The sequence below is a fragment of the Saccoglossus kowalevskii genome, chromosome 3 (assembly GCF_978046115.1).
Source record: "Saccoglossus kowalevskii chromosome 3, keSacKowa6.1, whole genome shotgun sequence".
In the NCBI taxonomy this organism is placed as follows: Eukaryota; Metazoa; Hemichordata; class Enteropneusta; family Harrimaniidae; genus Saccoglossus; species Saccoglossus kowalevskii.
This window is the reverse complement of record NC_140643.1, coordinates 37,081,740-37,097,640: the sequence shown is the minus strand read 5'-3', so window position 1 is coordinate 37,097,640 and position 15,901 is coordinate 37,081,740. Positions and strand designations below refer to the sequence as shown.

The following is a 15,901-nucleotide window of genomic DNA, read 5'->3' as shown; positions in this document are numbered from 1 at the left end:
CAGTCACATGGTTTGGCTGCCATCTTGGATTTTAAGCAAAATTGACCAAAAGTTTGGGCATTTGTTTCTCAGAGGTGAGTCAACCAATCTACTAGATGTTTTTATATTTACCATGCCTAGCCTTAGCTCCATATGAGAAAAATAATATTATTTTGATCAGTCACATGGTTTGGCCGCCATCTTGGATTTTATGAAAACAAATCTTGTGCATTTACATGTGTTGTATTGGTCCGATTTGGCTAAAATTGTATATGTGCATTCTACTCTTGAGATGCATTCTTTCAACTGAATGGGACGTGGCTGGGTTTTGTCGCTAGGCGCTTAAGGGGTGGGGGCTTCTAACCTCATTAATATGCATAACTGATATATCTCAAGCACTGTTGGAGTTAGGAAGATGAAACCTGAGTTATTATGACAACATTTAACAATTGATTTCATTAAAATAACAGATGACCATATATGGTCATGTGAACTCGATAATATGCATAACCATTATATCTTAAATACTGTTGCAGTTAGGAAGATGAATCCTGTGTTATTATGACAACAGTGAACAAGAGATTTGATTAAAATAACAAATGACCATATATGGTCATGTGAACTCATTAATATGCATAACCATTATATCTTAAACACTGTTGCAGTTAGGAAGATGAATCCTGTGTTATTATGACAACAGTGAACAAGAGATTTGATTAAAATAACAAATGACCATATATGGTCATGTGAACTCATTAATATGCATAACCATTATATCTTAAACACTGTTACAGTTAGGAAGATGAATCCTGTGTTATTATGACAACAGTGAACAAGAGATTTGATTAAAATAACAGATGACCATATACGGTCATGTGAGCTCATTAATATGCATAGCAGTCATATCTGAAACACTGTCGCAGAGCAGGACATGTAACTAGTGTCATTATGAAGACATTGAATGAAAGATGTAACTGACATTAGAAATGGCTATATATGATTATGTAATCTCATTATTGTGCATAAGAACATGGCTCATTATATATCCTGAAAACCATATTTCGATAATCAAACCAAGTAAATACATGGTATCAACTTCATTTTGACCTCATGTTACTGATACTTCAAGCTACCTGATTGTCTAACATGTGACCACATTAATTATGAAACAGAATCTTGTCAGCTTGGGCCCCGATGACGCCGCTTGTGGCTTTAATTACCGTATGTCTTGTCTTTGTACCAACTCTGAACAAAAATCATGAATACATGAACTAGTGTTTCATCCAGGATTCGAAAAAAAAAAAGAGAGAAAAGGCCACAAATCACACATACTGGTATATTTGCATATACTGTGTTGTTACAATTTGGCAAAAATAGCACACAGACTAAAGAAATATGGCATCGAAATTGAAATGCAATTACACATTCTGAATGGGATACTAGAAAACAGTTTAAATTTTATTAGGTGGACTGCGAAAACAAAAGCATAAAGATTATCTCTTTATTGGGAAACTAGATTCAGAAACTAATATACTGTGCACTTAATGTTTGTGTTTAACTTCAGGAAAAGAATACCATTTTAATAGCGTAAATAGATCAATGTCTCCACACAAAACAAATCTAGGTCAGCAGCTGAGAGTGAGACATACACTCAAAGTTTTTTCCTGAACAAACAACACATATTTATTTCTCAACAAATAGGAAACTTAACCTTAAATATCAGTATTACCATTTATTTACAATGGGAAAAAATCAACATCAGCATAAAAACACAAAGCAAAATCTGATGTCTTGTATCCCCCAGAGCACGTACACGCACACAATCTGCAGGGGCAGCAACTCACACCTGAAACAATCATGCAATGGTATTTCTCAACCCACTGGATTATTACATGTACATGAGCTTATAAAATTACATATTACTGTAATACATTTTATTCCAGCTGGAATTACTTTTTGCTGAATAAACTTTTTGGCTGTTTTGTATGGATTTTATTTTCACTGATTTTTGACAAGTTGAATGTAAAGTACAGGTACTAGTATATTCGCTTGATCTCTGAATCACTTCTTCAGCAAAAGTAAATTCTATGTCACAATAGTATCAATTATTATTATTTTGATTGTAGTTACTGGTTTTTAAATTCATACTTTTCGCCAGTGACACAATGAGTTTCACTTAGCCAAACTGGTGAACTTTCTCAAACAATAATTACTTTAAGTTCACAGTATACTTGAATATTTAGGTTATAAACAGCAACCCCCTGCTATTACCGGTAAGTAGCGGATACAGGACCTCTCAGGGGAAATTAGCATATTTGGCAGGCAATGATAACCAAGCACATGTTAATTTTACCCAAATGCATTGCTGTTTATATCGCATTGCTATGTATGTATAAATTTCCAATTGTCACGTCTAACCAGGTAAAGACCTGGTTTTACCACGAATGTAAAAGGTGACGAATGGCCATAGTTTTTAACAATAACACCTAATAATAATAATGTTAATTCTGAAAACAAGATATCTAGATTTTCCCTATAATAATTTTCAAGTGGACTGGCGTTCATTTTGAGGGGCTGGTATTTTGTATTCAAATTCTAGGGTTAAAACGCACTCCATATAACATTGGCAAAAATGGGTGAGAGGCATGACAAAACAGACAACAATTCTAGCATATTTCAATGAATTAGCACATAAACAAAACAAGGAAAAAATGTAAACAATACAACGTTTTGGTTGTGTATCTTTACAATTATGTCAGCGAGTGGCAGGGAATACGAAAGTGCAACTGAAGGTCACACTCAAAATCCTGTGATCTTTTTCATATGGAGTGGTGGTTGGCTTATTGTAATCTTGGGTAATCCGTGAACTGCCAAGTTGAATCGCAAACAGTACAACCAAGTCAAATAGATCCTGAGACATATGTGTTTTTTGTCATATTTCTTCAACTTCTAAATATAATTGTATTCTGTAACTTACACTATTGTTTGGATATAATTTGACATAGATTCAGAAAATCAAAAAAAAAAAACCTTAAAATTAGCCACGAACGCGAGACCCTACATTAAGCCAGTTTGTTCAATCTTGGGGCAGGATCACAGGCAGATGGCTAGATTCATACTAACCATGTTATAATTAAATATTAAAACATATTGATATTTTGTTCTACGTTTGTCATAAACTTGAACAGAATCAGTTGAAGAGTACATAAAAAAAATGTTAGGACACTTGAAAAACAAGTTGCTGTTAACAACAGATCCCTGAGGATAGATGCAGTTTAACTAGTAAGAATTGAGAGTAAAGTTCCTTCAAATAAATGGCAAAAGTTTACTTTTGCAAAAATTTTGGACTGAATAATGGGCAATATGCATATAATTGAGGTTTATAATTTAACAAGCAGCCTGTTGGCTGAGATAGTATCTGCTGTTAGCAATGCATATTTCAATTGAGAACTGAAGATATCATTAGAAAATGAACAATATGTATAGTATCAAAGCAATCCGACTTGTGGTTTAAAACAAGAATTCAAAATTAGGCAAGGGTTCTCCGAACCCGCCTATTCACATAGTTCATACCCACCATAGACTCCGGTCAGTCAAAATGACTATTTTGAACTGTAGGCATTAATCAGCGATTCTGCCGATGACGGAGAGATAGAATCCACGTCAGGGGAAGCCCCATGACCTCAAGATTCTTTTACCCCTTACGTAACAAACTCACGTGATCGAGGCAACCTGGCAGCGCCACAGGACTTAGACTTAGGACTTAGACCAACGCGACGGAAAGAGTGGGGAGGTTGGGGGTTGGTGGGTATGAACTATGTGAATAGGCGAGTTCGGAGAACCCTTGCCTAAATTCACTACGTTCAATTACCAACCATAGATTCCGGTCAGTCAAAATGACTATTTTGAACTGTAGGCAGAGTCAGACACCGATAGGTGGCGGGTTTTTCCGAGCAAACAGAAAACAAGCAGCCTCTCGGCTGAGATAGCTCTGCTGTTAGCAATGCACATTTCAATTAAAGAACAGAAGATATCATTAGAAAATGAACAATATGCATAGTATCAATGCAATGGGGCTTGCTGTTTTCAACAAGAATTCAAAAATATAATTTTTAACCATAAATGATTGTGGTTTTTAACAAGAAGAAAATATCACTTTTTACCAAAAATTACAAAAATATTCATCAAAATTAGAGAATTGAAGATATCATCATGAAATGAACAAATTTGAGAGTGGTCCATATGTAGTATATATATATGTAATATCAAAGCAATTGGACTTGTGGTTTTTAACAAGAAGTCGAAAATATCACTTTTTACCAAAAATGACAAAAATATTCACCAAAATTGAAGATATCATTACAAAATGAACAAATCTGAGAGAGATACACATGTAGTACCTATATATGTAATATCAAAGCAATTGGACTTGCGGTTTTTAACAAGAAGTCGAAAATATCACTTTTTACCAAAAATTATAAAAATATTCACCAAAATTAGAGAATTGAAGATATGATCATGAAATGAACAAATCTGAGAGAGGTCTACCCAAGGTACATATACACCAAGTATCAAAGCATTCAGGCTTGTAGTTTTCAAGAGGAAGTCGAAAAAGTAAAACATTGACACGGACGACGGACAACGACGCGGACAACGACGGACAATCGCTCATATGATAAGCTCCACTCGACAAAGTCGACAGCGGAGCTAAAAAAGGATGAAAGTCTTTTCCCAGTCCGGGATGAAAACAAACTCAACACCCTAGTTAAGACCCAAAAAAGGTGGTGTCTTACCTTGCCTGTACTGTCCCCGGAGCAAGGAGCCAAAAAGCTGCTTCGGTGACAGGGTTCAGTGTGCCAGAGAAAGCTAGACCCTAACCAAATTCTGGGGGGTAGTAAGCTTTCGAAGTAAAGACCAAAACAATTCTGCATGAGGGCATAGGCCGTAAAGCGGGACCAGAGTGCTGATGGTAGAGTAGTCTGTCCGCATAAAATGCCGGACTGACTTATTGCCTATGCGCAGGGACCCTAGCGGTCGTTCGGTCTGGGTCAACAAACCAAGACCGACCCGCTACGATGGGACCCAACCTAGAGAGACCCTTATCAATGGATTCGGTGTCTCCTAGATGGTAGTTGATAAAGTCATTCTGTGTTCTCCAGAAGCCTGCCCTCCATGTGTGCTTGAGGGGGGCGCCTGACGCTAGCACTAGCGAGTTAGCCATTGCACAGACCTCATGCGCTCGTACTTGGTGTCACTGCAAGCTCTGTGCCGAGGAATATAAAGTATTAGACCTCTAATACAGTCGCAGTAAACCACCTGGTTATGGTAGTTGGGGAGGCCGGCCTATCCTGCCTGCCTGGGCCATAACACATAGATGTGTGCCTGGCACCCCGTTCCAAATCCTAGTATTGGTGGCAACTCCGTGCTTGAACCGGGTAGAGAAGCAATTCCTCATGACCTTCCGGGCAGACAAAATTTGACAGCCGGGGGATGACAATCGGGTGAGGATCGTGTCCTGGGATTTGGTTCTAGGCGAGAAACCTGATTCATGTCTTTAGCACAACTTGATTGTCCATAACGCCGGTACATCATCCGAGAAGGACAATGCCACCAGCTATGGCCGACGCCTACCTGAGGCGAGGGTCAGTAGGAAGACTATTTTCCACGTCAAAAATTTGAGTGGTGCTGATCGGAGAGGCTCCAAGGGCAGTCTGCTTAGAGCGGACTACACAGCCGACAAGTCCCAGTTGGGCGGTTCCCTTGTATGGGGTCTCAGCGTCTGGAAAGCAGTAAATAGTTGGTTAGTCTTGTTCCCGTACGTTTGAATGGTGGGGAACAAGGCCGACCTGTAGCCAACGATCGTTGCGTAGGACAAACCCACTTCGTCAAACAGGTGGACGACGGAGCCTGCTACCTGGCCAATAGAGGGATGGTATCGATCAATCTCCCTTCCGCTACACTAACCAGTGTATGCTCGCAGCCTAGAAATGTAGGCTGCATTGGTGGAATCCCTGTTCGCCCTAGCCAGGATGTTGGCAGCCCGCTCAGATAAAGCTTTCGTATGTGCGGGTCTAATGAGAGCCTCTATGCGTGTAAGTGATACCCGCTGGGCTCGTTGGTAGTGTGCCGTCTGGTTGGGACGACAGGTCCGGTAAGTCTGGAAGCACTGCTGGTGTTTCGACTAACGTTTCCGACAGAAGTGGAAACTAGGCCCTGCTTGGCCAACTGGGTGCAACCCATGATAATATGCGGGTGTGCCCCTGTCGAAGTTTTCTCCGGTGCCAGGTGAACTGGCGGGAAGGGAGGAAAGGCGTACACAACTAAGTAGGTCCGCGGGGTGGCAAAGCGACCCTGGCCCAGGCTCCTGGAGTCAGCATGAGTGTTACATACGTCGGGAGCTTGGTGTTCCGGGGTGCGGCAAACCGGTCTAACCTTGGACCGTCCACAGCCGAAACAGCCTGGAGGCTACCCACTGGGGTATCAGCCACTCCGTGTTCTGGAGACGGAGTCGCCCTGAAAGGACGTCGCCAGACTGTTCCTCATCCCTGGAAGGTGGTGTGCGGTTAGCTCCACATATTCCAGGCACCAAAGGAGGATTTTGCTCCACTAGGACAGACAACGATGGGGAATGCGCCCCCACCCTTCTTGAAGGAGACCACCGATGCGTTGCCAGTGCGGAGCAGGACTCTGTGGTCTCGAACTATGGGTAGAAAGCGTGGTAGTGCTAAGTACACTGCTCTCTTGATATGGTAGTCCCAAAACTAATGCGGGAGCCATATCCTTGGGCTTGTTCGTCCAATAGATGCGCTCCCCCAACCCTGGGGGGAGGCATCTGTTATCAGAGTCAGGGCCCCTCTGCCCGAGGTTGGCCAGTGACGACCACCAGGGCAGGGCTTCCTTCAATTGGTCCGAGATCGAAACCCGCCTATCTAGTTCCCATAGGAGAGCTCGGCATTATAACAAGCGTTATACCGGGCGGCTGCGTAGTGCGGCCTGGGAAACGACCCTTCGAACCGAGGTCATCAATCCAATGATCCGCATTAGTTCACGGAGGGACACTGAGGGAACGCTGACTAGGCATTCGGCTAGGCTGCTTAGCGCTAAGCGACATGCTTGAAATAGCTAAGCCAAGCTTACCTTTGTGTCAAAACTCCATGCCCAGGGACACCAACTGCGCGTTGGGTCGAGGTGGGACTTGTCGATTTACTCACGAGCCCAACTGGTGAAGTAAATCCTGTGTTAGCCTGACACATTTGGCTATTAACCCCTTGCCCGGGTTGTTGGTAACCAGTAGTCTGGGTACGGATTAAGGTGTACCAACATCTGGTGAAGCAGCAGCACTACCTGTTTCATCACTCTGGTGAACACGTAGGGCGCTGTGCCTAACCCGAACGGGGGGGGGGCACCCGAAATTCGAATACTTGGCCCAGCTGGGCGATTCGAAGAAGATGGCAACTCGCTGGGTGCATCGGTATGTGCAGGTAAGCCCCGCTTAAGTCTAGTGGGGCTAGCCAGTCAAAACGGTGGAGGGAGTAAAGAACCCTGAATGGTGTCTCCATATGGAACCGATCGAGGAGCATGTACTGATTCAGTCTGCCTAGGTCCAGAACTGGACGCCTGCCACTTGTAGATTTGGTACTATGAACACATTTGGGTAGAAGCCTGGACTTAGTTCCGGCTGATGTACCCTGTGTATGGCGTCTTACCCCAGCAAACTGCTACTTCCTGTCTGATTGCTTCCGCCTTGCGGGAGTCCCCTGGCAGTGCCCAACAGGGGAGACACTGACGGGGGTAAATGGAGATTTCAGCGGTATCCCGTAACAGGATGTCACCACCTGGAAAGGTCCTGGGATCGGTCACCCGATGTCTCCAAACCAGACTACACCGGCGCAATCTGTACGACAGGAATATGTGGCCATGTGTTCGGCAGTTGCGAGGGGGGGGGGCCTCCCCTCCCCCATGAGGCGAGTTCCCCAAGGCCTGAAGTAGTCACTGAGTTGTGACCTGGCCACTCATCAAACAGGCCCTAGGGCGTTGTGTTTTCTGTGCTTGGGGTGCCCTCCGCTTGCCCATGGCAGGACCAACTGGCTAGCGGATTTGATCTGAACCCTCTGGTTCATTGCACTCCGAAGCTCCAAGACTGTACCCACCATTCCCTGAACAAAGAGGGTGGAGGATGTCCAGTCTGCGTCACTAAGGTGGGGACGTACCCCGGCTCAGCTTGTCGGCGAAAACATGTGCGTCTAAGGCCGCGTCTCATAGCACAGTAGTGGCCCCGACCAAGAGAGCCAGGCGACACTAGGGGTGTCGCACGTAGATGTGTGGTGGCCCACCAGTAAAAATGTCGCCTGGTCAAGGAGGCTGGTGCGTTCTGCCTCCAAGGTCTCCAGAGTGCTGGGCACGCATAATAATGCGCTCAAGCAACTCTGCCCTCAGGGCTGGATGGGTCGTCTTCAATTGGCAAAAACACCCAACGCGGCTATCCCCCTTTGCCCGGTTTGCCAAATTTGTGGTACCGCGGTCTGGGGAAGGAGCCTTGGAATCCGGTTGGGAGCGTTTTGGTCTCATCCCACGCTATGGGGTCTGATCCCGAAACCACACCGACCGGGTAGCGTTTGGTCCAGTGGGAAGTGTTGCCTAATGTTATCCCCACCCGGGGGCCTTAAGCATTACATCCTCCGCAACACGAGGGTACAAATGACAAGGAAAACTGGGCAGCGGCAACAACCCAAGCTATAAACCCGGACAGGAAAAAAAGCAGGCGATCCAGCAGAGCTCGCTAGATTCCATCTCCACTCGAGGCAGAGAAAAAATCAGAGTGATGGACAGCTACATGTGGCACTGCCAGATGGCCTCGGTCATGTGGGTTCATGACGTAAGGGGTAAAAGAATCTTGAGGTCATGGGGCTTCCCCTGACCTGGATTCTATCTCTCAGTCACCGGCAAAATCGCTGATTAATGCCTACAGTTCAAAATAGTCATTTTGACTGACCGGAGTCTATGGTGGGTAATTGAACGTAGTGAATATATCACTTTTTAACAAAAATGAACAAAAATATATTCACTAAAATTAGAGAATTGAAGATATCATGAATGAAACAAATCTAAACAAGGTATACCCAAGGTACATATACACCAAGTATCAAAGCATTTAGGCTTGTAGTTTTTAAGAAGTCGAAAAGGTAAAAAGTTGACGACGATGACGGATGGTGGACGACAGTTAAAAAAATAGTTAAAATGGCCAATAACAAGAATATCGGTACCTAATTTAGCCACAAAAATTCCTGTACCAAAAGTACATGTATGTTAGCCATGACAGAATTGACAAAAAAAAACAGAAAAGGGAAGAATATTTTTATCAAAATCATCAACCAATTGTCATGAGAATTATGCAAGCCATTTCCCTTTTTAGTAAATTTAAACAAAATTGGTCAGTGTGTCTAATAACAAGCTTAGCTTGGATGTCACGGCATTATTTTTTGACAGAATTGCTTTCTACAAATATTGGGTCGACACTGTCACTGTGTATGAAATTTCACCCAATATCTAGAAAATTACACCAAAAGATATCTGTGAAGCACCTATAAATTGATTAATTTATGCAAATTAGGTAATTAGTCAGCACAAAATTTACCCCTAAACTGAACATGTATATGGCTCATGCCTAAGCATCTACATGTATATGTACCAAGTTTCATTGGATCTGATGAGTGAATGTAATATTGGTGGAAAAGTTAAATATTGGCTAATTAATATGCAAATTGGGTAATTTATGTACACTGATTTCAACTAAAAACTAATCAAGTTTGCGCATTATCCAAGAGCATCTACGTACCATGTTTCATTAAAATCTGTTGAATAGTACTTGACAAACAAGTGAAAATGCTTAAAATTGCACAATTAATATGCTAATTAAGTTATTAATATGCACAGGATTTCAACCAAAACTAATTGATACTGCATATTATCCCTGAATATCTACAAAATGTATATAGAAAGTTTTATTGAAATCTTTTTAATAGTACATGTACATGAGAAACAAGAGAAAATGTTTAAAATTGGCTAATTAATACCGGTATGCACAAATTTCAACCTAAAACTAATCAGGTCTACACATTATTCCTGAGCTTCTATGTACCAAGTTTCATTGAAATATGTTTAATAGTACCTGGGAAACAAGTGAGATTTTTTAAAATTGATTAATTAATATGCAAATTAGATAATTGATATGCAGAAACTAATCATCTATGTTTCATTAAAATCTGAAAATTGGTTCTTGAGATATCAGTGGAACAGACACACACACAGACGCACTAACTGCAAGATTCCTATTGTGTGCTTCGCACACAGAAGTCAAACATTTTTTAGAATCATTGTAACACAAACTGGTTAATATGCAAATTTGCAAAAGATTGGATAATTAAATAATAACACATGCTTGTGAGGGTAATATCACGATTTGTTGCCTGCCCAAGGGATGGTGGTCATGACCATAATATTGATGATGCCAGACCCGAAGGCGAGAGCATCATCAATATTATGGTCATGACCAACAGCCCAAGGGCAGACAAAAAATCGTGATAATGCCCGAATAATCATATGTGTTATTTATTTTATCACATCGAACAGACATTAACCATGCACAATGACATCGAACTTACATCACTCACACCCACTCGCCCGCAAAATAACAACACTTATATTTGAAGTATGCAATAACATTATTTTATTTTATCTATTATAACAAGTTTCACATTACTCAATAACATACATACAATGTTTGCTGAAAAAAACTGCAAAATACACTCAGTAAATGTTATTTTCGGTCATGGATACTCTTTTCAGTAACCGTGTTTCAGCAGTGTGAATCACTCAATTTATCGAGAATAACATTTTTGAAATGAATTGCGAAATTCTCAAACGCAAGTTATTTGATCACTCTCCAGATAAAAATGTCAGAGTGCCGTGGAAGTGACTGAAATTACTTTCTCACAAAAGTACACCTTGTATTCACAAACCACACAGCTTTAGATCGTTTCAGTTAGCATCAGCGTGGAATGTGTAGAAATGCTCAGGGACCCCGGCTGCGAAGTTTCAGTGGCAGCTTTGCCGTCCTTCAAGCACATTCGCCGTCTATTTCGAATGGCTAAAGTTTCTTCAAAATTTGAAAGCAACCCCGAAAAAAAACAGCGACTGGGGCAGCACCAGTGCAGCGAACGACAATTTGTTATGCGCAGTAGTTTCAATGACGTCATTTATGTGATATACCAATGTAATATCCACTTGGCGGGCAATATACCATGTAATATCCATTTTTATTCAATGTCATGTGACCGAGTCTCAACCAATCACAGCAAGCGTAACAGCAGTGAGATGTGATAATTAAATAATAACACATGCTTGTGAGGGTAATATCACGATTTGTTGCCTGCCCAAGGGATGGTGGTCATGACCATAATATTAATGATGCCAGAGCCAAAGGCAAGGGCATCATCAATATTATGGTCATGACCAACAGCCCAAGGGCAGACAACAAACTGTGATATTGCCCGAATAACCATGTGTTATTATTTATGGCACCTTCTATATACACACTGCTTTAGATCGTTTTCGGTTAGTATCAGTGTAGAACCCACAGAAAAGCTCACAGCGTAGAACGTGCCGCAGCGACCTCGACTGAGATGGCTTTGCTGTACATTTTTGCTTCATAAAAAAATACCCTAAACATCAAAACAGAGTATCTTACTTTCCATTCTGGCACGTTCACTGTCTATTTCAGATGGATAAAGTTCCTTCAAAACCTTGAAAGCAAACCTGAAAACTACAGCAGCCGAGGCAGCACTAGTACAGCAAACGACAATTTGTTATGCACAGTATCGCTGCGTATTAGTTCGTTCCAGTGACGTCATCCATGTGATATACCCATGTAATATCCATTTTTATTCAATGTCATGTGACTGAGTCTCAACCAATCACAGCATGCCTAACAGCAGTGAGATGTGATAAAAGTGAGTTATTGTAACCACAAGAATAACTTTTACGACTGAGACAATGACTAGGACAGACATTTTGCCCCTTGTTTACCTTGATCTTCATCTATTATATGATACAGATACAAGACAAGACAACAAAATGGCTGTCAGTATACCCAGCAATGTGCTTTATTTACATGTAGGTCAAGTGTGAATGTAATCAGCCAATGTTTGTATGAAAAATGGTTCATGGTGTGTTTAAATATTACTACCGGTATTTGGAGATCAAAATGGCAAGCAAATGTAATTATTAAAATGAAAAAAAAAACATTGCTTGCACAGGTAATCACAGTTTATAGCTAAGCTATGATACACTCAGAGACCATCCATAAAGCTTTATTGTGGTCTGCATTTGCATGAATTTTAGGACATAATGTACTAACTTTCAATTTTCAACACATGCAAACTACTTTTCATTTCCTAGTTTGATTGAATTTCAATTGCTAACATTTGAAGTGATAATAGACATGAATAAATCCCTAAATATTTGACACAATTCCTGCAGTTATCGATTATGTTACACTACTAGTCTCATGACCCCAATATATGAATGATTTCACAGTACATTCCAGCATGAACGTAGTCTTACAACCCCAATATATGAATGATCTCATCATAGCATGGACTGTTGGACAAGGTCTCAAAACCCCAATATATGAATAATCTCAGTGCATCAGAGCATAGAGGCAAATTTGCAAATGAATGATGTCTAATTAGCATATGAATATTCCATAATTCTTATTACAATACATGTCATTAGAATATCAACAACTTCTATTATTTTCTCAAAATTTATCATCTAGGTGCTGGAAAGGCTCAGAGAAAACACTTAGAACCACTCAGTTCACCTGAAAGACTGCAAATGTTGCCTTACTTTTCTATCTCGCTACATGGCCATGTCCTATACATATAGCCCCTCAACTATGTGATATATGTCATTGAAAAGTAACCACTGACTGTACATGTACAAACAATTGGTAATTAATATTTGGAATAACATAAGCTTAATAATACACAATACTCTGATTTGATAAAATTATTAAAATGCAGCTGATGATACAGGTAAATGTGATTAGAGATCACTCCGGCAACAAAACTGTAAGAATGATATGAAAATTTCAAATCATAACAGAATAGAAGAGTTCAGGAGCGACCAACACGATAAATATATATTGAATGAGCATGTACAGTTCCATTATATTGGTAGTCAATTTAAAAATGTCAAAGAAACAGAACAAGAACCAGCAGATAATAGAAGCACAAACACAATAAAAGTGATTGAACACATACAGGTGGGCACTCTAAAAGTATCCATACAATTTTTTGTTTATGCAAGAGTAATTAGTTATCTGGTAGAAGGAAAATTTGTGTGACTTGATAGAATATAATAATTATTAATTTATCTATCAAGAGAGAATCAGCATTTTCAATCATAAACACATTAGTTATTTACATATGTAGTAATGTAAAATTAGAAACATAAAGCAATAATTACTTGGTCAAAAATTAATAGATTACACAGAATTACCTATGAACCAATTCATAAAAATGATATTGGATGATAATGTATTGAATTTTCCACTCAACAATACAATACAAGTAATACGCTTTACAATCTGAGAATTATTCATTATTAGAACCTACAAATGTCATAATGTGTAAACAAAGAGAAATGAATAGATTTAATTACACTGCCATTATGAGAATGCAAAACAGGTTACTACATGTCACACATTGATGAATTAATCCTTAGAATAATTACTTACTGGTTTTAGGTCCATAAAATTTTACCATGAATTCATTCAATCCTCCTAATATTGTTACTTCATGGTTACTTTCCATTCTAAACATGACAGTAAAGGAAATTTAGCAAGGACTGAAATATATAATTAATGTTTCATTTTATCTCCAATATGGTGGTAGCCCATATTGATAAAATCCTTTTGAAGACAATCACGAATTTTGTTTGCCAGCATATAGTCAAAACAACAAAACACAGAGTTGTATACATTTAGGTGAATGCCCTTAACAAGTAGGTTCCTGATTTCTTTCCCCCCAGTTGACCCTACACACGGCATAGACATCGTTTCCATAGTTATAAATTGAGGGACAAAGTTACACAGCTAGAAAATGAAAATTTGTCAGTCCCAATTTCGAAAAAAATAACCAATAAATAGTGCTATAAATCTCCAATTGAAAAATTAAAAGCAAATGAGATGAACGTTGACAATGTCAGCCATATCAGCTGATTGCAAGGTCAGGTCACCAGTAGGCTTTTACAGGCTTCACAAATATGCATTTTACCGAAGCACAACATTAATAATTCAGAGAGAGTAAAAACCAAACGGTTATTTTATCCATAAAAATAATGGAAAATTAAACACATTTCCACAGGGCTACAATATTCAGGATAAGGCCACTTCACATGCAATTTTAAAAGAAAGATAATCATAATACATACATGACAATCATTGATGAGAGTCCCTTTCTAGACTATTAAATTAGATCATTCAGGGACAATGTACAAGTACCAACATCAGTCCATATAAAATCAAGAAATACTAATAATACAGTGACACAAATTATTCCAATGCCTGTATGGTGTTGTGTATATATTGGCCTACTGCCATATTGGAAATTTGCATATTTCAAGGGCAATCACAATAATTTGAACAGTAAATTTGTTCTGTATGACCTACATATTTTTTTAATAACAAAGACTGATTATCATAGGAGAAAATTGAAAAATATATAACACAACTTGTATTACAACACTTAAAGACATAGTTTTTAGGCCTTGTATAAAGCTACAAACCTAAAACAGTTCCAAAAAAGAACACACATGGAATTTCCATCTGAGGTCAAGAAGATATAATTAATCAGGCAGATGATTTCATGGTTAAGATTATTTATCATGGGCGTATACTTTCTTTAGCATGGGCAGCACTTCTATTATTCACAGCTGTTTTAATAACAAAAGGTATGTTTATTTTGGGAGGTCTTTTTGATGATGGACATGAAAAAATTAGATTTAGATTTTGACGGAAATATAACTGTTGTCAGTGTTTCTTCCTTAATTCAACATATCCACGGGCAACTCTAAATGAGGGTGATCATGATTACACGACATTTTCATGATAATATGCATAAATCGCTAGAAAAATTAGATGAAATTGGCCCCTACAACAATACACATGCAAATGAATGGCATAATTTGAGAACTGAAGTAATTTCGTCACCAGAATGTAAAACACACGAACATACGTTAAAAACATTGACATTTCCACAACATTCCCTCCAAAAAGACCATATCCTGACAGTACATATCAACGATCGCACGATTCAACCTCTTTGTGTCGAAATTTTAATCGAATTTTTTGGATTTTTGAAGAATTTTTGTCGCCCAGCTGACTCATTAATGGAGTCTTCCGATCACCACCCAAATACCCGGACAACCGACCTATTTTTATAAAATAATACCTAAAGGATACAATTTGATAACATCAGTATCCATGCGCCGTTTTCCAGGACTCGGTGACGACATTTTAGGCCAAACACTAGGAAAATTCCAGGTCTCGTGTAGAAATCTGCCGGTAACAGCGTCAGAGCGACGAGCACTTTGCCAACTGAACAGAACCAAAACAATTGTCAAACTTATAAGGTGGCGTGTTCCATTGGTTATTATGAAGGATATTATATATTCCTTTTGTCTGGTGGCGATCCGATGATACCAAAAAAATAAAGAAGCTATAAGTCAACAAATAAATACTTGATCCTTATCATTTGTGATCAAGAAATAGAAGATAATTTGGCTAGAATGAGTCCGACATAAAGGCAACTCCCCCTGATAAAATATGGAATGTCCCCTGTGATGTAAGAGTCATCCCTCC

General features: G+C 39.7%; 1 protein-coding gene across 1 annotated transcript in view; it reads right to left on the bottom strand.

The window, feature by feature from the left end:
* LOC102802702 (ubiquitin-conjugating enzyme E2 H) overlaps positions 1–15,663 on the bottom strand; it is a 43,497-nt gene extending 27,834 nt beyond the window's left edge. The window contains exons 1-2 of the mRNA XM_085497156.1: positions 15,503–15,663; positions 13,778–13,854 (exon numbers count right to left, since the gene is read on the bottom strand). Coding sequence (XP_085353282.1) covers positions 13,778–13,854; positions 15,503–15,555 — 130 coding nt within the window. The 5' untranslated portion in view covers positions 15,556–15,663. The remainder of the gene's footprint in view (positions 1–13,777; positions 13,855–15,502) is intronic.
* Between the last annotated feature and the right edge of the window lie 238 nt (positions 15,664–15,901).